The 21101-nt window shown below is 40.1% G+C and overlaps 1 protein-coding gene across 1 annotated transcript in view; it reads right to left on the bottom strand.

Annotated features, from left to right (window-relative positions):
• Window positions 1–21101, bottom strand: part of IL17REL (interleukin 17 receptor E like) — a 63175-nt gene that overhangs the window by 18293 nt on the left and 23781 nt on the right. The window contains exons 3-10 of the mRNA XM_081957219.1: window positions 19963–20112; window positions 17949–18058; window positions 13587–13701; window positions 9378–9422; window positions 7042–7178; window positions 4335–4406; window positions 3180–3234; window positions 1398–1561 (exon numbers count right to left, since the gene is read on the bottom strand). Of these exons, the coding sequence (XP_081813345.1) occupies window positions 1398–1561; window positions 3180–3234; window positions 4335–4406; window positions 7042–7178; window positions 9378–9422; window positions 13587–13701; window positions 17949–18058; window positions 19963–20112 (848 nt within the window). The remainder of the gene's footprint in view (window positions 1–1397; window positions 1562–3179; window positions 3235–4334; window positions 4407–7041; window positions 7179–9377; window positions 9423–13586; window positions 13702–17948; window positions 18059–19962; window positions 20113–21101) is intronic.

Here is a 21101-nt window from a genome sequence, read left to right as displayed (position 1 = left end):
CTTTTATATTATCCTCTTCCTGGCATTTCAGTAAGTGATCTATATAAAGCAGAAGCATGAGTTGGAGAGCCCAGAATTGCTGCAAAAAAAGGTAGCCTTTTTTATTTCTGCAACATGATCAGGCAAGCCAAAATGAACTTCCTCTTCCAACTCAAGAAATACATGCTTTCATATAGTCATGCAGGTCTTTATGAAGCATTGATATGAAATAGGAGTATTTGTAGAGAGCTCAGAATTCTGAGTACATTTTCAACTGGGCTACTTTGTGTTTTTAATAGAGTGTGATAATTCTTCCATGCAGTTTTCATTTTTAAAAATCAGCTGGATGAAAATCAAGGGATTCCAGAGATCCATATATCCTCCATCTTGACTCACCCACTCCAAAGCTCATAAGACACATGGTTAGTTAACTATACAGAGGGTGTAATACGCAGTTGTGGAAACCTTCTCCATTACTGATGTTTGCAGATAAGCTTCTACATTATAAATCCATGTCTGGATGCAGATCACACTAATTCAAAATCTTTGGCAATGCTTTCATTTAGTGCCAGTTTTGTGAAAGGGGATTAGCATGGGCTGTAGGTGTGTCTTGATTCAGATGTTGCTTCGTTTGTGTGTCAAGAATATAAAGCAGTATCTTCCATGTTTACAATAAGACATCTGTGTGATTCAAATTTTAGAGAAGTGAGAGATTTGTCAAAGGGAAAGTACTGTATTTACAACTTGGAGCATGAGTCAGCAACCCGGCTCTGGAGACGCATGTGGCTCTTTCATCCCTCTGCTGGGGCTCGCTGTTGCCTGTCAGCTCCACAATTGATAGGGCTTTTGGTTAGGACAGGTAGAGGAAAAAAGATGCTGCGCTAGGAGGAGACTCTATGGTGGGGGAACCGTACTTCCAGTCAGGAGAGGAAAAAGGTTGCCACACTAGGAGGAGACTCTATGATGAGGGAACCGGACTTCTGGTCAGCTCCAGAATTGAACGGGGGGGGGGTTGTTCTGTTTATGACCTTTGTGGCTCTTTGAGTGTTTAAGGTTGCCGACCCCTGACCTAGAGCAATCCAGGTTAGGTTTTCCATTTTTCAATTTCAGCTTAGAGAAAGTTGGATTGGGGTGTGCATTTTTGGCCTTACAAGTGAGTCAGCTATCAAGAAAGATAGGCATAAGTGGTCTCTGTTTTTATCTGCATGGGCTGCTGAGCACTGTACAAGGCTTCATTATAGGAACCTGACAAGTCTAAAATATTGCCTAGTAAATCTGACTAAAACAATTCAGTTGAACGAAATGAAGTTTCATGCATCTGAGAAACATTCATGACAGCAAGTAATGTGAAAAGACCTGGGCAATAAGCCTGCCTCTTACGTAGTGAACATTTTCCTTTTTAAAAAATTATTGCTTACTTTCTCTGCAGCAATGTTGACGGTGCCCTCAAGATCAACACATTGATCATTAATCTTCATCATTTGACAAAGGCTGACAGTAACATGAACAGGACAGGCAGCTTCCCAAGTCAGTGTTTGTGTGGCAGGTTGATAAACAATATTATCCCACAGGGTCTTAGTATCTAAGACAAAAAAATGAAGAAAACAAAGGCATATAAATATGAGTTCCTCTAACATTCAGAATGTCACATTTCAAAGCCTTTATTGTCATTGTATATCATGTATACAACTAAATTGGTTTAGCCCCTACTGGTGCAGTCCAGGGGTGGGTTCCGGAGGATGCTACTGCCAATTTGCTCCGGGATGCGCCCCATGCGAGCTTAATGCGTGTATGCACATACTTTAAAAATGCTTCTGTGCATGTGCAGAAGCCAAAAACAAGATGGCGGCACCTACAGCACCGCCAAGAGAACAGGTTCAGGGGTGTGGCAGACCTGGGTCGCTGCCAGTTCTAGCGACCCTGGCCGCCAAGTTACTACCTATTCGGCCAACTACAGAAAAGCCCCACTCTTGTGATTCCTGAAGATGGGAATCCCTCAAATATGGGATTCAGAGGTCCCTGCTAGATCTTATTGGATGGACATAATCCACTCAGACTAGAAGGTCCTGCAAATGTTCAGCACTTGACCCATGTAAGGCTTTAACTATAATAACCAGCATCTTAATCACTAGTGCAAGTGAGGTTGCTCTGGTAAACAGAGAAACCAGATCATAAGTATGGTCAGATGATACCATTTCACTGGCTTTGATGAGACTCCATAAATTACATTGTGCCCTGTTTTCTTAAGCATATGCTCAACAGTCTAACATGCAAACAATAGTTAGCATCATGTGCACTTGGATTCATGTCAACAAAACACTTCACATTGTTCCGTGTGTGTGTGTGTGTGTGTGTGTGTGTGTGAGTGTGTGTGTGTGTGTGTGTGTGTGTGTGTGAGAGAGAGAGAGAGAGAGAGAGAGATTGCTCAGTTTAACAACACATTCTGAAGTTTATACATAGATAGATGATAGATAGATAGATAGATAGATAGATAGATAGATAGATAGATAGATAGATGATAGATGATAGATGATAGATGATAGATAGATAGATAGATAGATAGATAGATAGATAGATAGATAGATAGATAGATAGATAGATAGATGATAGATGATAGATGATAGATGATAGATGATAGATGATAGATGATAGATGATAGATAGATGATAGATAGATGATAGATAGATGATAGATGATAGATGATAGATAGATAGATAGATAGATAGATAGATAGATAGATACATACATACATACATACATACATACATACATACATACATACATACATAATATGGCCTATTCTGTCATTTGACCTGAATCCATGATTGTCCTACAATTAGATCAGAATGATAAGTGAACGTTATGTGCCTGTCTTGTAATAGCAACATAAATGATGAGATTTTTGCAATTATTCCCATTATTAGAAAAATAAGAAAGACGATCACATTTTGTTTGTTGTTATAGGGCTTAGTCCAAAGTTTTTATAAATAAGCAAATGTAGGAACACATCTGTAAGAAAAGAAGTCAGATTTATGTCTTGGTTTGTTTACTTTACAATTTGTGTTTGCTACCCACTCAAATGACACAAGTGACAGATTATTTGTGGGGTGGGGCAAGTACATGTGACATTATTCTTCCCACCTGTTTCTGAAATTGCATAATCACTACACCAGAAAAAGCAAGAAGGACATATCACTTGCCATTCTTGAATGGGCACAACTGCATTCTTCGTGCATCTAAAATTGCCGGCCACACCTGTAATCCAAATACGCATCTGTTAATTCCAATCACCATAACTTTTAAATTGCTTTTCAATTTAAGTATCTATTGCTCGTATGCCACTTTCTATGTGGCCTTTCTCCTAAAACGTCTTATGGAGGAATCGAAATAACATAAATGTACAATAGGAAAGAATACGCCAAAAATAAACTTCTCAGTTCTTCTCTTGAAAAGATCTAAATAAAATGAATGTGATTATTATTTTTTTGTAATGATTAAATATTGAAAACTGGATGTAATACTAATGCAAACCATTTTGAGGTTTTTGCTATCTGTGTGTCATGGGTGAGAGGTTTCCATTTAGGATTAGCCTCCCCTAAGTCATGATCTTGTCAGGGTTCCAAGTAACACCCCTAACAAAAGAAGACTCCGAGGCTTGAGTTTCCTCAAACTCATTTTATTAGAGATGTCATATTGGCACATCTGGGAAAACCCAAATCTGAAAGCTCCCAGGTTTTCCTCATCCAAATGAAAGTTCAAGTCCCTGCCCAGCACCCACATGTCCATCACATGGTCCAATCAAACACTGTCCCAACTGGAGATGCCTCCCATTCACACCACTCTAGGTGCAGGTCAGGGGTGAGTTCCGGATTCTTTTACTGCCGGTTCACTCAGGGACACGCTTCAGGTGCATGCACGCTTCACTCATGCGCAATATAACCGGTTTGGGGGCGTGGATGGCCAAGTTACTACCTACTTGGCTGAACCAGGCCGAACCGGTAGGAACCCACCTCTGGCACAGGTCAGGGTGACCTTGACTCTCTGAGAAAGGAATGTTATTTGGACTCTATATTTCCCATACTCCATATAATCCCCCCTCCCATTTTTCCACAGCAATAAATGTGGCAGGCCTGAAGGCCCAATGCAAAAGATGGCTTCCGGGCCTGGCAGATCTCAGAGCTGTCTGCAAATTCTGCTCAAAAGTCTCAAGATGGTGGCCACAATGGCATAGTCAAAGCACCAGCTGATTTTTTTTTTGTATGTTGACCCAATCCCGTAGACAGCTGTGAATGGGTCTTTTAAGGATTCCTGTATATTGAGCTAATTTGTACATCAAGCTACATGGAAACATTTACCTCAACGCACAGACAAGGCAGCAGTTGAGTGTATTGCAAAGTAGCAGATTTCATCGCGTCTTTTCCCTGAATCTGAAATGATAAAACAGGAGGTGACAAGTCACAGACAGAAGAGTTGCAGAAAGATGCATGTATCTATACAAATATCATCCGGTCATTTTGCTGTTCCACACAGGGAGTGTTCAAGCTGGCACAAGATGATTTCTTCCGCACTTTAAGCTCCAAAACGTTGCAGTTATTTATGGATTATTCCAGGATCGTGGTAGAATTAAAGCTGTCTTTTGACTTATTTCAAAGTAATTCCACGTATATGTTTAGACTGCGGGGATTACTCGGGAAGAAAGAAAAGGATTTTGCAGTTGTGCCAAAGACAACTTCCTAGTCAAAAGAGATGGAGAGAAGTCCTACTCCTAATCCCCTTTAGAAGACTTCATATTTTTGAATCTCAATTATACCCCTAGCCTCCCTCCCAATGACATGGTTTATCCATCTTTGCTTTCCAATCATTGTAGTTACGTGTGCATTAACTTTCCTTAGCATTAGTTTAAACATTAAAAACAGATAAATATGGTCCAAAGTTAACAGGGGTCAGTCTAGTATTTACTGACATAAGAATATGCTGAGAAATCTAGTAATGACCTTGTAGGAAGTTAGCACCCACCCAACCCTCTCCTAGGAAAATGAAATATTTTAGGAAATATTAAAAAGGGCAGAATATTTCCCCTAAAAGGGAGGCAGAAACTCAGCCCCTCCCTCCACCTTTGTCAATGGACCATTAAGGCCTGGGCCAGTGTATTCTACATAACAAAGATCTACCTCATTCAGGCAGAGCCATAATAGAAATCCCAAAGCCCTTTCATTACATGATCACCCTGCAACAGCTCAACCAAGCTTGGGACTCAAAAGACAACCTACAAAGTTGTCCCTGCATGACAACCAATCAGAATACAAGCTCAAATTCAAAAGCCAAGAGAGGGAATAAAACCCAGGGACTCTCGGCATCTCTCCCCTTTTTCTTCAAGATCTTTAAGGCAGGTGATTGACTTTTTGCCAGGTCCTCAAGCCATGTGGTCCTGTCCACCATTAAAACCATCTTTCCAAGCAGTCTCCATGTTTCCAGTGTCTTTCTCCCCACTTGGAACTGAACCCAGATGGACATTTCTTCCAACAACCCCAAGAGGGTATCTATAGTTCATTATTGACTATAGGAATATCTATTGGAAATTGATAAGCAGAACACAAGATATTATTGGGGGAAGAAATCGGAAATTGGTGGAAGTTCCTAATTTCACACAGTCCTGAAAAAGTTAAGCTTCCTCTTGAACAGGAGCAAAAGGTGAAGGTCTCGGTGAAAGAGCTGGTTGAGGAAAGAAAATTTTGTGTACGAATCTTTAGGAAGTCAGAAGGAAGGAAGGAAGGAAGGAAGGAAGGAAGGAAGGAAGGAAGGAAGGAAGGAAGGAAGGAAGGAAGGAAATACAAAAGAGGGTAATGGAAAAAGAGTCTCCTACTGACTTCAAGAAGAATTTCCATTGTAAGGGAAAAGATCACTTAGGTGCATTGAGGTTGTTTTCCTTCTGTGTATGTTGCATTGGTTGTTTGCTAACATTTTCACTGGTCAAGATGCCTATGGTTCTAAATTCTCTTTCATATTTATTAGAAATTAAGTAGATCAGGTGACCATTGTCATCTCTTATTCCAGTTCAGTCTCCCATCCTATTTATATTTCCAGCACCAAGCAATGTTTCTTAGTACCTCTCTTCTTGTCTTGGCAATTGAAAGGAAGAATGAAAGCCAGAATTTAATCCATAACTCTAATAACTACAAATGGGCTTAACTATTATGAACTAATCTAAGGCTCTGTAAAGTTGGCCAACTTGGCAGCCAGCAGTATATATTAATAGTTACAACATTGTATAGTTTAACTATGGGTTAAGTGAAGAAATATTTTCTTTCACTTGTCCTGTATTGCCCTGTGTTAAGCTTTATTCATGATTCCATTCTGATATTCCAAAAGGCAGACACATTTTCTTCTATAATATGACAGTATCATGAATAACTGTATGCACCTCTTTTCTTTTTTATTCTGTTTATTCTTTTTTATTCATTTTCCATTCTTTTTCTCAAGGAAAACATCCAATTTCTACAATAAGCTTTAGTCATTAATCATTAGTTACATAGAACTGAATACAGCTTTTTTTTCATAATACTTAGCAAAGACAATTTCCAACATAGCAACAAGGTCCAGATCATATTAGGAATTATGCCTATGTATCCTTGTTTTCTTTTTTCCCCCATATCTAATTTATTTATCAAATTTTCACATCTGCATTTATCAAATTTGCAGCTCCTATTATATCCTATCCCATATATTTTTTCATAAACTGGTATTCTCTTCCTTTATAGGGCAACGAGTCCAAATCTTATCATTTGCATTTAGAAATCCTTAGAATTTCTGTTCATTTAACTTCTCACGATTAGATGTCTTCAAATACTAGAGGGAATGGGGGGAAGAAAACAGCAAGAGAAAAAGGTGGAAGAAAGGAAGGTGCAGATGTTAGGAAAAGGGAGAAAATAATAATTTTTAAAAACATATTTCTATTATCCTTGGAATTCCCATGGAATTATGTTACCCTTGAAATACCTTCAGTATTGCTTTGCTAGCTGAATTAATTTCATAAAACATTTTCAGCTTCTTTCAAGTACTTACCAAAGTGACAGGCCCCACATCTTCACATACAAATCTTTGATGACATAAACGAACATAACAGTCTGTGTTTTGGACATCTGAAATATTCACTGAAATAATTTTTCTTGTTCTGTCCACATCATAAGCCACTTTGCTCACTGAAATTTACAACAAAGAAAAAAATAGTAAGGGTACTGTTTCATGTTTGTATTTTCGGTAGCCAATAATTATTGTGTGCCCATACAAGACAAGATAATTGAGGAGCTTAAACTTCATTGGGAATATTAGTGTTATTTGTACAGGAAATTTGATTTCAATAAGTATTAAATGTTAGTGTACAATCTTATACAAATTTAACTGGAGTAAATATAAATAAAATTGTAGTACCAAGTGTCAACTCTTAAAGAATCCTAAAATGAAATATGTCTGACTGTAGATGTCCAATTGGAAGTAAGTCCCTTAGTGGTCAAATTAAGTAAAGTACTAGAAATCATATGTGTTTTGTAATAATTACTTTCTGTGTGTGAAAGAGAGAGAATGTGTGTGTGTGAGTGTGAGTGAGTGCCTTCAAGTCAGTGGTACTCCTGGAAATTGCCAGAACAAATCTCTGCAATTTTTCTTGGCAGAAGTGATTCACCATTGCCTTTTTCTTCTCAGGGCTGAGAGATTCTGGTCCAAAATCAACCAATTGGCTCCATATCTAAGGTGGTACTAGAACTCTCAATTACTGGCTTTCTAGCCTGATGCCTTTAACCACTACACCATGGGTGTCCAAACTTGGGAACTTTAAGACTTGTGGACTTCAACTCCCAGAATTCCCCAGCCAGCATGAAGTCCACAAGTCTTAAAGTTCCCAAGTTTGGACACCCCTGCACTACACCAAACTGGTTCTCCAATTATTGCATACATGTTTTTAATCACATTTATTTTTGACAAGGAAGCTATAAAACTCAACATCTCTAGTCTCAAGAGATATATGTGGAACTGTCTTTTTGGAACTACCAGGTATGCAGCCATTGCTCTGTTCCCCCGTCTGATAAAAGAAAACACACATCAGATTTGGAAATCAGCTAAAATTAGGGTGAAAAGTACAACAAAGTTCAAATTTAAAAAAACAGTAGCTAGTGTAGGATTTCCATACTCAAGCTGGCCAGATTGTTCCATTGTTCTCCAGTAACTGATTAGAAGGAAACCTTAACCAGGTATCAAGTTTCTGTGCATTTGTAAGACAGACATATATAAGCATAATAATCATTACCTTCAGCTCTTATTTAGAATATAGAATAATAGAGTTGGAAGGACCTTGGAGGTCTTCTAAGTCCAACTCTATACTATTTCAGACAAATGGTTGTCCAGTCTCTTTTGGAAAACTACCAGTGATGGAGTACCCACAACATCTGAAGGCAAGCTACTCAATTGGTTGATTGCTTTCACCATTAGGAAATTTCTCCTTAGTTCTAGGTTGCTTCTCTCCTTCGTTAGTTTCCAACCATTATTTCTTGTCTTGCCTTTTGATCCTTTGGAAAATAGTTTGCCCCCCCCCCTCATTTTTGTAGGAGCTCCTCAACTATTAGAACAGTGCTATCATGTCACCCCTAAACCTGCTTTTCATTAGACATATCCAATTCCTGTAACGGTTCTTCATATATTTTAGCCTCCAGCTCCCTAATCATTTTGTTGTTGCTCTTCTCTGCACTCTTTCCACTCTTTGCATGTAGTTATCACAGGTTCCAATTGACCAACTCACTTCTAAATTAGGACATACAGCAGTAAACCATTTGATTAATGGAATTTGAACACCACCTATTAGTCGAGATATTATCTAAATTAGACAACAATTGGTCTATAACTCTTCTCTTTGAATCATAAAATGGGGAGTGTGGGTGCTAAAATAGTTAATTGTGGAAACAAGAATCTTTTTAGATGATGGCAGGACTATATGAAAGGTCATATAGTCTACCATAATGAAAGGTAGAACCTCTGCAAAACAAATTAACTCTGGAATTCATCAAGTCAAGGATAATTTCTGCAGGAGAAATGAGATGAGAGAGGGCTTGTACTAGAAAAATATCTCATTATTTTTAGAGGAATGGTACCCAACCTTGATACACAGTTTTTCTCTTTGGAACCTTGATGGTCTCAGTAAGTTCTGCTACTCTTGCATTTCAGCCCTCACTGTGTCCTATTTCTGAACCCCTTGGTTCAACTCCAGATGGCCAGCTTCAGAAGAAAAAGAAGAATTTAAGAACTGTTTTTAAACTGAATTTGATAGATAATACCCATGTGTCCTTGTTGATGGAATATTTAGCAGATTACTAAACATGCTACTGTTTTAGATCACAGAGGCCTCAACTTACCAAAACAATCTGGAATATTTTTCCCCACATCATTGTTTCTGCAGTCTGCAAAATTTAAAAAAAAAACAGATTATCAACTTGTTTATTTTCTTAAGACATCTGTTTTATTTTCATGAGGGATGGTCAGAAATCAGTAGAAAGCCCTTAATAGCATACAGATTACAAAGATTTCATTGATTCAGCTATGATGATAAAATAAGGGATTTAATTGGAGTGACAACCTGGAGAGGGTTAAATTTTTCTCAAATACAGTTAGTTAGGTTCTTTCTGCTTCTGGGTCTATGAGTGATTGCTTTGATTTTGGGCTTTTGTGAATCTAATGAAGCGGCTTATCTAAGCCATTATAGAAACACAACTTAGGACAGTGATGGCTAAGCTTTTTTTGGACCGTGTGCCAAAAGTGGGGGGAGTGAAGGGGGTTCTTGCATGGGTGTGCCCACACCCATAATGCTATGCAGGCGACCAGTGCCCCCCCCCCCACTGTTTTTGCTGTGCTTTTTCGCTCCCCAGGCTCCAGAGGCTTTCTAGGAGCCTGGGGAGAGCAAAAACAGCCTACCCCACCCCTCCGGAGGCCCTCTGGAGGCTTCAGGAGCTTCCCTGAAGCTTCCAGAGTGTGAAAAAATGGCACTATGGCCAAACTGGAAGTCCTAGCTTGCTCTAGAGCCATTTTTGCCCTCTGGAACCTTCAGGGAAGCCTCCTGAAGGCTCCGGAGGGTGAAAAACAGCCCTACGAGCAAACTGGAAGTCCATTCCTGAATTTCTGGTTTGCCCATAGGGCCGTTTTTTCGTGCTCCAGAAGCTTGAGGGAAGCCTCAGGAGGGCGAAAAATGGCCTTAAAAGAAGGCCGAAGTCAGCTGGCCAGCACGCGCTTGCGCATTAGAGCTGACAGGGCAACACCTCGCGTGCCCTAACAAATGGCTCCACATGTCACAGATTCGCCATCCCAGACTTAGGGTGATTGTAAGCCTTCCTGGAGGTAGGGAGGAAAGGAGTAATGAATTTGCTTAATTATGAAGGTTCACGTGGAATCACATTATTCACTTATTATTCTAATAACATTTATTTATTTGAAATATTTTTAAAAAATGATTTCTTACCCCTGTGGGTAAGGTATATGTCTTTCACAATGTTGGGCCTACTAGCAGAGGCCTGGAGGTTTAAGGGTTCTGCACAGAATCTTAGCTGTTCCTAACCCTACACTCTTCTGGATAGAGAGCTCTGATGTCATTCTTGGGGTCTGTTGGAGCCACCCCTCCAATTGAGGAGTCACAGCCCTAAGTGTTCCTACCACCACTTGGACCCTTTGGCCTTTACTTTTCGCATCCCCACATTTCCCCTTCAAGCCCCGGTACTTCTCCCAAATGTTTTCCCTAGGTAAACGTAAAGGTTCCCCTTGCACATACGTACTAGACATTTTCAACTCTAGGGGACGGTGCTCATCTCCGTTTCTAAGCCGAAAAGCCAGTGCTGTCCAAAGATGTCTCCATAGTCATGTGGCCGGCATGACTAAATGCCAAAAGTGCATGGAACACTGTTACCTTCCCACCAAAGGTGGTTCCTATTTTTCTGAAGAGCCAGTGCTGTCTGAAGATGTCTCTGTGGTTATGTGGCCGGAATGACTAAATACAGAAGGCGCACGGAACACTGTTACCTTTCCACCAAGGGTGGTTCCTATTTTTCTACTTGCATTTTTACGTGCTTTCGAACTGCTAGGATGGCAGAAGCTGGGACAAGTAACGAGAGCTCATTCCATTATGTAGAACTAGGGATTCAAACTGCCAACCTTTCTGATTGACAAGCTCAGCTCTTAGCCATTGAGCCACCATGTCCTACCTGTTTTCTCTATGTACATATACATCCAACAGGCACTATGCATTGGATGCTATCATTCCATCAATTGCAATTACATATCCCACATTGTTCCATGTTATTAAGAAGACTTGTCACATTCTGAGTCCCTAGCACCAGGAAATAGCAAGCAACACAGTTCATTTAATGCGTTTACTCCTGGAAGGCTTAGAAACCCGTCACAGAGCAATGACAAAGTCAGCACTACCCCCGGCTATACTAGGTCCTGTTTCATTTTTGACCACCAAAACTTGGCCAGATGTAGGATTTTCAGGAACCCGAAGTGACCAGCTGACCAGGTATCATGGCACCGCTGTAGTACAGCCATCCTCCGGGTGTGGGGGACATATAATTTGTTTCCCTTCCATGCCAGGCCATCTCTCTGGGTTAACACGTGTCGGTTCTCCCGGAACCACGGGCCAGTGAGCAGAGCCACCTTCAAGGAGCAGGTCATCTCATCCAGTACGACAGTAACAAGACTATTGTCAATTTTATCAAATGTTTTAGGCATTGGGCTAAAACTGTATGAATTTATAATTTGATTAAAGTTTTTAATATTTTTTAATTTAAATTAATTTGCCCTTTCTAGTTCCTGTTTTCCACACAAGATAAGATGAGATTTTAAGTCAGAGAAGTTTATTGGATTTTTTTTCCCCTGGCAATATATTTTTAATAATACTTACTTCTAGTAATCACCTTGTACCTTTCTAAGTGCTTGCAAATCAATTACTTGATTTTATGTGCCTGCACTGGTGGCTGCCAGTCAACAAGACAGCAAGTTGGATGCTTGCCACAGTTCAGCATTATGGAAATTCAGGCAGAACTTTTTTTAAAAGAGTCCTTTTTATTGATCTACACAGTCATCTGTCACAGGTTATGCAAGCCACATTCACAGGCTTGGCACAAGTCGACACCAGGAATCCAATAAATAAGTGACAAATCAAAGGGACAAGACAAGATGGAGATCCTAAAATTTAAAAGTAGGTATCTCCTTGATTAAAGGTTCATTTTTTCTATTATTATTGTACTGACCAGAAAACCTAAATTGAAAATGGAGGTAACTGGATTTTAGCTGGTAAACTACAAGTTGTTCTTCATGTGCCTAAGGAATTACTGATACAACACCAACTTTTAGATCGCAAAGTACTCTTGTCATAATTTAGTAAGTTGGCCATTTAATTCAATATCTTGATCTTAAGGCATGTTCTAAAATCGTGATGGTGAACCTATGGCACACGTGCCAAAGGTGACACATGAAGCCATTTCTGAGGGCATGTGAGGCGTTGCCCTGACAGCTATTTTTCACCCTCCAGAGGCTTCCCTGAAGCCTCCGGAGGGTGAAAAACTACCCAACATGCAAACCGCAAGTTCGGAAATGGATTTCCAGTTTGCACGTTGGGCTGTTTTTCGCACTGCGGAGGCTTCAGGGAAAGCCTCCGAAGGGAGAAAAATGGTCCAATGGGCAATGTGGAAATCAGAAAACTGGCCATTTCCGGCCTCCAGAGGGTCTCCGGGAGCAGGAAAGGCAATTTTTCGCCCTCTTCAGGCTCCTAGAAAGGCTCCTCCTCCTGGGGAGGGTGAAAAATGGGCCTTCTGGTCAAACTGGAAGTCAGCAAATGGTCCATTTTCAGCCTCTGGAGGGCCTCCGGGGAGGTAGGGAAGGCCTTTTTCGCCCTCCCCAGGCTCCTAGAAAGAGTTCCAGCTCCCTCCCCACGCCCGTCCGCACATCATCAAGATGAAGAGCGAGACGAGGAATTCTGGGAGTTGAAGTCCACAAGTCTTAAAACTGTCAAGTTTGAACATCCCTGTTTTTTTTTAAAGGGTTAGGGGTGCAAGGGTCTTGTAACCTGACAGCTTTAAGACTTGCGTGCTTCAAATGCCAGAGTTTCTGAGCCAACATTTTGGTTGCTAAGCAAGAGCGTGGTTAAGTGAGTTTCACCACATTTTACAAATTGGGCACACCCACCCAGTCACATGACTGCCAAGCCACTCCCAGCCAGTCACATGGCCAGAAAGCCACTCCCACCCAGTCACATGGCCGGCAAGCCACTCCCACAAAGCAGGCCACACCTACAGAAGAGGTTCTAAAATAATTTGAAACCCACCACTGGTGTGGCAGGCAAACACACGTGCAACTCCATTTGACTGTGTAGATGCTGCAACATTTGTAAGTATGAAGGACCAGTTGTCAGTTACTTTTTTCAGTGTTGCTATACTTCAGACAATTGGTAAATGGTTGTAAATCACCTAAGCTGATATTTGTGTCTGCATCGTCTTCATTTTAGTATTTGCATTAGCATAAACATGCATGTGCACACAGCTGCATGCACACAAGATCAACATTTTTTTAATGTTTCCTACCTTCAACGTAATATTCTTGAGTCAGCTTAATGCCACAATAATTTGGAATTGTTGTCACGGTTATGTAGAGATGTTGTCCCACACTGACTTCAAAGCAATTAAATTGTATTTTGACCTGTTTGCATGAAAAGAATCTTCAGTTGAGACACTACTTCACAAAACGAGAGCATGAGAAACAGGCATTCCACTAAGATTATTTTTCAAATACATTAATGTTATGTGTCATTTTTATTTTATTCCTTTACCCTGAATAATTCTGGAAGATAGAACTATAGAAAACTGTCCTGACAGTGAGAACAATTAATCAGAGGAATGGCTTACCTCCAGAAGTTGTTTGTGGGTGTTCCATTGGACAACCATTTGTCTGAAATGGTATAGGTCAGGGGTGTCCAAACTTGGGAACTTTAAGACTTGTGGACTTCAACTCCCAGAATTCCCCAGCCAGCATGGCTGGCTGGGGAATTCTGGGAGTTGAAGTCCACAAGTCTTAAAGTTCCCAAGTTTGGACACCCCTGGTATAGGTATTTCCTGCCTAAGCAAAGGGGTTGGACTAAAAGATTTCTAGGGACCCTTTCAACTCTGTTATTCTGTATTTATTAATTTTCACTTAATTATGTTCTCAGTTTCCAAAGGCTATCCTGTTTCAAGAAATGCATTGATAAAATTCCAAAGTTGACTCCTCACTCAGAGTTTTGACAGTTGGGACTCTCCAGCAATCTATTTGAAATTGAGTTCTGCCCTACTGTTAGAACTTGCCAATCCACTGAAGATCCAGGAAGCAACTCTGACCCCTTCATTAAAGCAAACATGACCGGGCTCTTGAGCAAGAATCCTGATTGTATTTTATATTAAACTCAGAGATTTGGATTATGATAAAATAGTAGTATTTCTAATACCCAAAATTTACTATTGTTAAAATCAGAAATATTGACATGTGGAGGCATATCCTTTTTTTTTCATTCTGTTTTATTCAAAAGAAAGTTAAAATACAAAATTCCAAAAGAAAAAACCCAACCTGAAAAAAGACTATAAGCAAAAGCAAACAAAAAAAGGTGTATCCTTATAACTTCTATAACTTAAGATGGGACTCCCCTCTACAACCCACAAACACACCATAATAAATAGAGGAGGATTTAATTCAAAGTAAACATCTAAAAGATTTTGTTGCATTGCAACATTGGCTCTGATTTAGCTTTCTTTGCAAAAAGCTGGTCAAAAGTAAACACTGTTGGCTTTGGAACAGGGGTTATATTTCTTGTTCCCCCCCATGCATCAAATGCTGCATCCAGTCAATTCAACTGGGCCCAGATGAGCATATGAATATAGGTGCACCACTGAAGAATTGACACTTGGCTACAAAGTAAAGTAGTGAGTATACAGCTTGTATAACAGTGTAAATGTGCCGCCCCCTCAAAATAACACAACACACAGCCGTTAATGTCTAAACTGCTGGCAAGATATCCTTAAATATTTACAAAATGTGAGGGGGTGTACTCACTTCTGTGATATACTATATATACCAATAGTATCTACCTTGTTTGAGGAAATGTTCAAATCTTTATTCATGAATCAATATCAAACTCAAAGTATTTTTATGAGGTATAAGCTTTTCTGGAAAATCCCTAGATGTCCTTTCTGGAGTAATATTTCCTAACCATTATATACATATTCACTGTTTGTTTTTTTTCAAAAAGAAGAAGTTGTAAAAATATATTGCCAAATCTAGATTTCAGGAATTGGCAGATTCGTTGGAAGTACTTCCCTTTTGAAGTAAGAGAGAGAGATACACAATATTCTCTGTGAAAATGTGAAGTGAGCATGGGGGATATAATTAAGTTTATGGAGAATAATTGTTCGATTTGTGTTTTCAGGGATATTCTTTTAAATAAATCTATATGGAAGCAATGGCATGCAATATTCTTAGCCCACACATAGTCAACATACTAATTTTCATAGTTCAAGGCAGATATAAACCTAATGCTCTCTGACAGGAATCAGTCAGTGAATGTGGAAAGAATTTGAACCAATTCTTGTGCCTTTTGTACTAGTGTTTTGGGAATTCTGTTTTAAATAGTTTAAATATCTTCATTCTCACTTTGGCCCGGCAAACCATTTGGCTGGTATAAAAGTGTGGAAAATAAACTAAAATGCCAGAACTGTGTAGAATGAATATATAACTTCTAATCCCAAAATAACGTCCAAAGCCAACATTGGAGATTGGAAGCTATGATGATGACAAAATAATGTTATACAAATGTCATGATCCCATTGCACAATGATATATGAGTCACTGACATAGTGGCAGTGGTGACTAGGAGAAGTTGTGCTATTGTGATTCATTTGTACCCTTTACTGAATGGCAAGGCTCTACTCCCAGACACCAGAGGTGGTATTCAGCAGGTTCTGACCAGTTCTGGAGAACAGGTAGTGGAAATTTTGAATAGTTCGGAGAACCAGTAAATACCACCTCTGACTGGCCCCACCCCCATCTGCTCTCTCTGCCTCCTGAGTCCCAACTGATTGGGAGGAAATGGGGATTTTGCAGTAACCTTCCCCTGGAGTGGGGAGGGAATGGAGATTTTACAGTATCCTTCCCCTGCCATACGTACCAAGCCACGCCCACCAAGCCACACCCACAGAAGCGATAGTAAAAAAAAATGAATCCCACCACCGCCAGACACCCATGCTCTGGTTACTTCCAGAGTAGATTACTGTAATGCTCTTTCCATGGGGTTCCCTTCAAAAGTATCTGAGAGTTTCAATTGATGCAGAATACAGCGTTGTGGATATTTGTATTGTACCTCTGTTCTGTGAGCTGAGCTGGCTGATCGTTGCTTCTGAATGCGATTCAAGAAGCTGATTTTCACATTTAAAGTCCTACATGGCATGGGGCCAGGCTATTTAAGGAACCACCCTTTTCCCAATCACATCTGCCCATCTCATCAGGTCCAACAGGAGGGTTGTGTTGAGGGTCCCATCCACTTTCATCCGATGGGATCCAGGTGACATGTCCCTCCTGCTTTCTAGAACATCATCCTCCCCCACACCCGACGAAGGTGAGGTTAGCCCATCACTGTTAATCTTTCAAAAAATCCTCCAAATCTAACTTTTCCAGCAGCCTTGGACATCCCATGGAAAGCCTGCATAATTATTATATTGTGCTTAGGTGCATGTTCTCCAGCAATCTTGCTTTTATTTATATTTTAAGCTTTTTAAAATAGCTATAACATTAGTTTAAGTGTTGGTTGTATGCTACCCAAAATCACATTCAGTGAAATGAGCTGCCATATCAATTTATTAAATAAATAAGGACATTGTCAGGGTTCCAAGTAAAAACTTTATAGGAAGCAGACCTCCAAGGCAGGCAAGTTCCTCAAAGAACAATTTTATTGGAGATATCATATTGAATATACGATAAAATGTAAGGGAACATCCACAAGCCTTCCTATTTCTAATGGTCTGTAGGAATGACCTTGGAAGATAGAAGGAAGAGTCACAGCCTAGACCCATGATAGCGAACCAATGGCACATGTGCCCTCTCTGCGGGCATGCAAGCCATCACGTCAGCTCAGCTCTACTGCGCATGAGCATGTGCCTACCAGCCAGCTGATTTTTGAGTCTCTGCTGTGCATGTGTGGGGCACATGCAGGAGACGTGCACACATGCATGGGGGGTCATGTGTGAATGGGTGGAGGAGCATGGAGAAGAGTGGTGGGCCCCATGGGCCCTATTTTTGGTCCCAGGAGGCTTCAGGGAGGCCTGCTAGGCCCAAAATGGGGCACTGGGAGTCATGCGCGCATGCAAAGGGAGGCTGGGGATGCGCAGGGAGAGCATACGCATATGCGCAGGGGGGGCAGGGCATGCAGATTGCATTATGGGTGTGGGCACACATGTGCAATGTTGTGCGTGCACGCTTTCAGCACACAGTGGCCAAAAGATTACCCATCGCTGGCCTAGAGACAAGTCAAATAAGAGAAATCTGAGTCTAAAGGAGGTGTGGTGTTAGACAAAGCATATCAGAAGGGACTCTCTTTAGTATTTGGGAGATTAAAAATAAAAGGTACTTATAGACCTGCAAGATTCTGTTAGTGTAACCTTCAAATAAAGATAGTTTGAGTACTCTTAGTTGATATTTTTTGCTTGAAAGGCTGACTCTACCCAACTCTGTTCTATAAATAACTTCATAGCACTATGAAATGAGAAAATGGGAACATCATATTTACCCCTGAACATATAATTTTGCCCTGTCAGCTTAAAAGAAAAAAAAATCACTTCTTACATTGAAAGACCCCATATCACCTTCTTCCTAGACTACTTAGATTTAGTTGCAACAAAATGACAGAAATAACTAAAATCTTTTACCTTATTTACCTCAGGGTGGGCATTTGGCTCCCTGGAAATCTTCACCTTCACACACTTGGTTTTTTGAGTAACCATCAGGAAATAACAAATTCGAACACCAGAAGTATTTTCTGAAAATAGCGTAGAAATAAATGCAAATTCAGAATGCAAAGAAACAAACTTTGAGGGGAAAGAATTATGACTCACTTCCAATAGAACATTATGAAAGAGTGGGGGGGGGAACCTTTATGACTGAACCAGTAGTGGGTTGCCAATTTTTTTACTACCGGTTTGGCCGTGCTCACATGCACATGCGCAGAAGCGTCCAGGTTGGGTGGGCGGAGCCTCCCGATCCGGGCCAAACCGGGAGCAACCCACCTCTGGAATGAACCATAGAAATAAAAAGCCCTCTGAATCAAATAGCATCATTTTTAGAATGTATAGGCTAATCAAAGATGAGCACCTAACTTTTGAAAGTTGAAGTGCTCCTCAATCAAAGTTCTACCAAATAAAATGTAGAAGAAAACAGCAATAGGTCCATTTTTTTAAAATTCTACACTTTAGCTCCATAAAATTCTTTCATGGAGCTAAAGTGCATTACTAGCCCACCCCTATAAATGCCAATCCAGTTTGACCAAATCCATTAAGGTCAACATTGATTAGCAGATGACTTTTCCTATCTCCTTTATCTCCACTAAAATTTCTGCTAGAGAAAGTATTTTCATAGATTCCTCTATGGAATCGTGTTATCGCCATGCAACCTGGAATATTGATTTACAGTAGTTTGTTTGCTGCATAAAAGCAACTCCTGTTGTTTTCTTTGATACGGCTATCTTTCTTGATTTCTTTCCAGTTGCATTCATTTAATCTTAATTTGTAGTTTCTTAATGGCAATTGGAGACATCTTAAAAACCCAAGGAATATTCTCCCGTTGTACTGAGCTGAAACCTACGCTGTTGAACTTCACATAGTTTTAAATTACCTTAGTACTGTGTTTCCCTGAAAATAAGACCAGGTCTTATATTATTTTTTGTTCAAAAATATGCATTAGGGCTTACTTTGGTTAGGTCTTATTTTCAGGGAAATACAGTACTAAATGCATCCATCTGCATGATGATTTTAACTGGGGCTTATTTTTTTGGGTACGGCTTATATTATGAGCATCCCGACAAATCATGCTAGGGCTTATTTTCCATTTGGGTCTTATTTTCAGGCAAACAGGGTATATACTGATGTGACCACAAGATGGCAGCAAACAGTACAATTCCCATCCCTTTGCTGCTGTCTAGTTATCATCCATATTCTTGCAATTCTAATTTGATAGTGTTAATCATGATGCAACCTATTGGCACTATCCCTCCCTGCAAGAGAACATTCTACACGAAGAGCAGTTTGTGTGTACAAGCCCTGGGTACCACGACAAGTGTGCTCTCTCAGATGGAATCACAACGTCTTTACCTTTTTACCAATATTGTGATGAGACCCCTATCCAAAAGGATTTCTCAGGACCCAAAGAATGCCCTGGGTTTCCCCTTCTCTCATATGCAATAATGCTCCGGGAAATGATAGCATTATTCCAATATCTCAGAGGTTGCCACAAAGAAGAGGGAGTCAAACTATTCTCCAAAGCACCTGAGGGTAGAACAAGAAGCAATGGGTGGAAACTAATCAAGGAGAGAAGCAACTTAGAAATGAGGAGAAATTTCCTGACAGTGAGAACAATTAATCAGTGGAACAGCTTGCCTCCAGAAGTTGTGAATGCCCCAACACTGGAAGTCTTTAAGAAGATGTTGGATAGCTATTTGTCTGAAACGGTATAGGGTTTCCTGCCTAGGCAGGGGGTTGGACTAGAAGACCTCCAAGGTCCCTTCCAACTCTACTATTGTATTGTATTATTGTATTGAAAGACATGAGTTCTTCCTTCTAGATATCTCTAGAGAACTAGAAGTAGAGCTGGGCTTTTCTGCACATCCTCTTCCACTGAACAAGAGCCCCCAGTTATTATCCACATTCCCTATGAAATCTTCTGATTTACCATTAAGTTGCAGGTTTGTCTTGACACTTAAGTGGAGAGAGCAATGCCTGTGATCTTCACACTTCATTGTAGTCCCAAGCTTCATGTTTCTAAGATTGACTGGAGAAAGGGAGTCGGGCGCAGGATGGCAGAAACTATTCATCGCCTCCACTGTAAAGGTAACAAATATATGTGTGTATGTGCCTCTTGTGTAAAAACAAACTTGAAATAGCTAGATAATATCTTAAATCATTGAAGAAAAACTCAGCAGTGTCTATACGTTCATCCCTCATTATACTAATAAGGTAGGAAACACATTCACTAGACAAACAATGCACTATAAACATATACTTCAGTCACATCTTCTAAAAAACAATAGTAAAGATTTCCCAATTCTGACTCAAGAGGACAAGTTGTACAATCCATCAGTACATATGGTACTTTAACACAAAGGAGGATTTTGGATCAATCAAGAGTCTTCCCTTAGAGGAAGGAACTATACATTCATTGGCCATATCATCTTAGGTTATCAATTTAGGTTCTGACCAAATATGACAGTACTGAGGAAGATGACTAGTGCAAGCATCACCCACAGGGCAAAATGGTTGCCAGGGAGAAAACCTACTGCCCATGCATTACAAGTGTTTATGTTACTTCAAATCATTCTCGACTCTTGGCAACTGCCTGGACAAGTCCTTGCAGTTTTATTGGTTACATTGTCAGAAGCAGTTTATCATTACCTTTCTCTTCTAGGAGAGTGAGAGACTAACCTAAACTTATCCAGATGGCTTCATTCCTATGTGAGGACTAGAACAAATGACCTCTTGGTTTCTAGCCTGGTGCCTTTAATCATTACACCAATCTAACTCTTAACTGTTGAATTAATGTACTCTTAAGTTATACAACTGACTTGGGAATAAAAGACCCATTCTGTTAAATACTTTCCCTCCCTCAGCACCCCACAAAATGAAAAACCAGAGGACCAAATTAGGGTTACGCTACCATTCTATGCATAGAATGCATAGCCCAAAAATAATTTCAAAATATCACTGAATTGTACAGATTTTTTTTTTTTTAGTCAATGAAGTTATTCTAGACCAGGGATCAGCAACCCACGGCTCTGGAGCTGGATGTGGCTTTTCCATCCCTCCACTGCAGCT

The sequence above is a fragment of the Natrix helvetica genome, assembly GCF_964273705.1.
Source record: "Natrix helvetica genome assembly, chromosome: 6".
In the NCBI taxonomy this organism is placed as follows: domain Eukaryota; kingdom Metazoa; phylum Chordata; class Lepidosauria; order Squamata; family Natricidae; genus Natrix; species Natrix helvetica.
The sequence above is the reverse complement of the archived record's forward strand: the minus strand, read 5'-3'. Positions and strand labels throughout refer to the sequence as shown.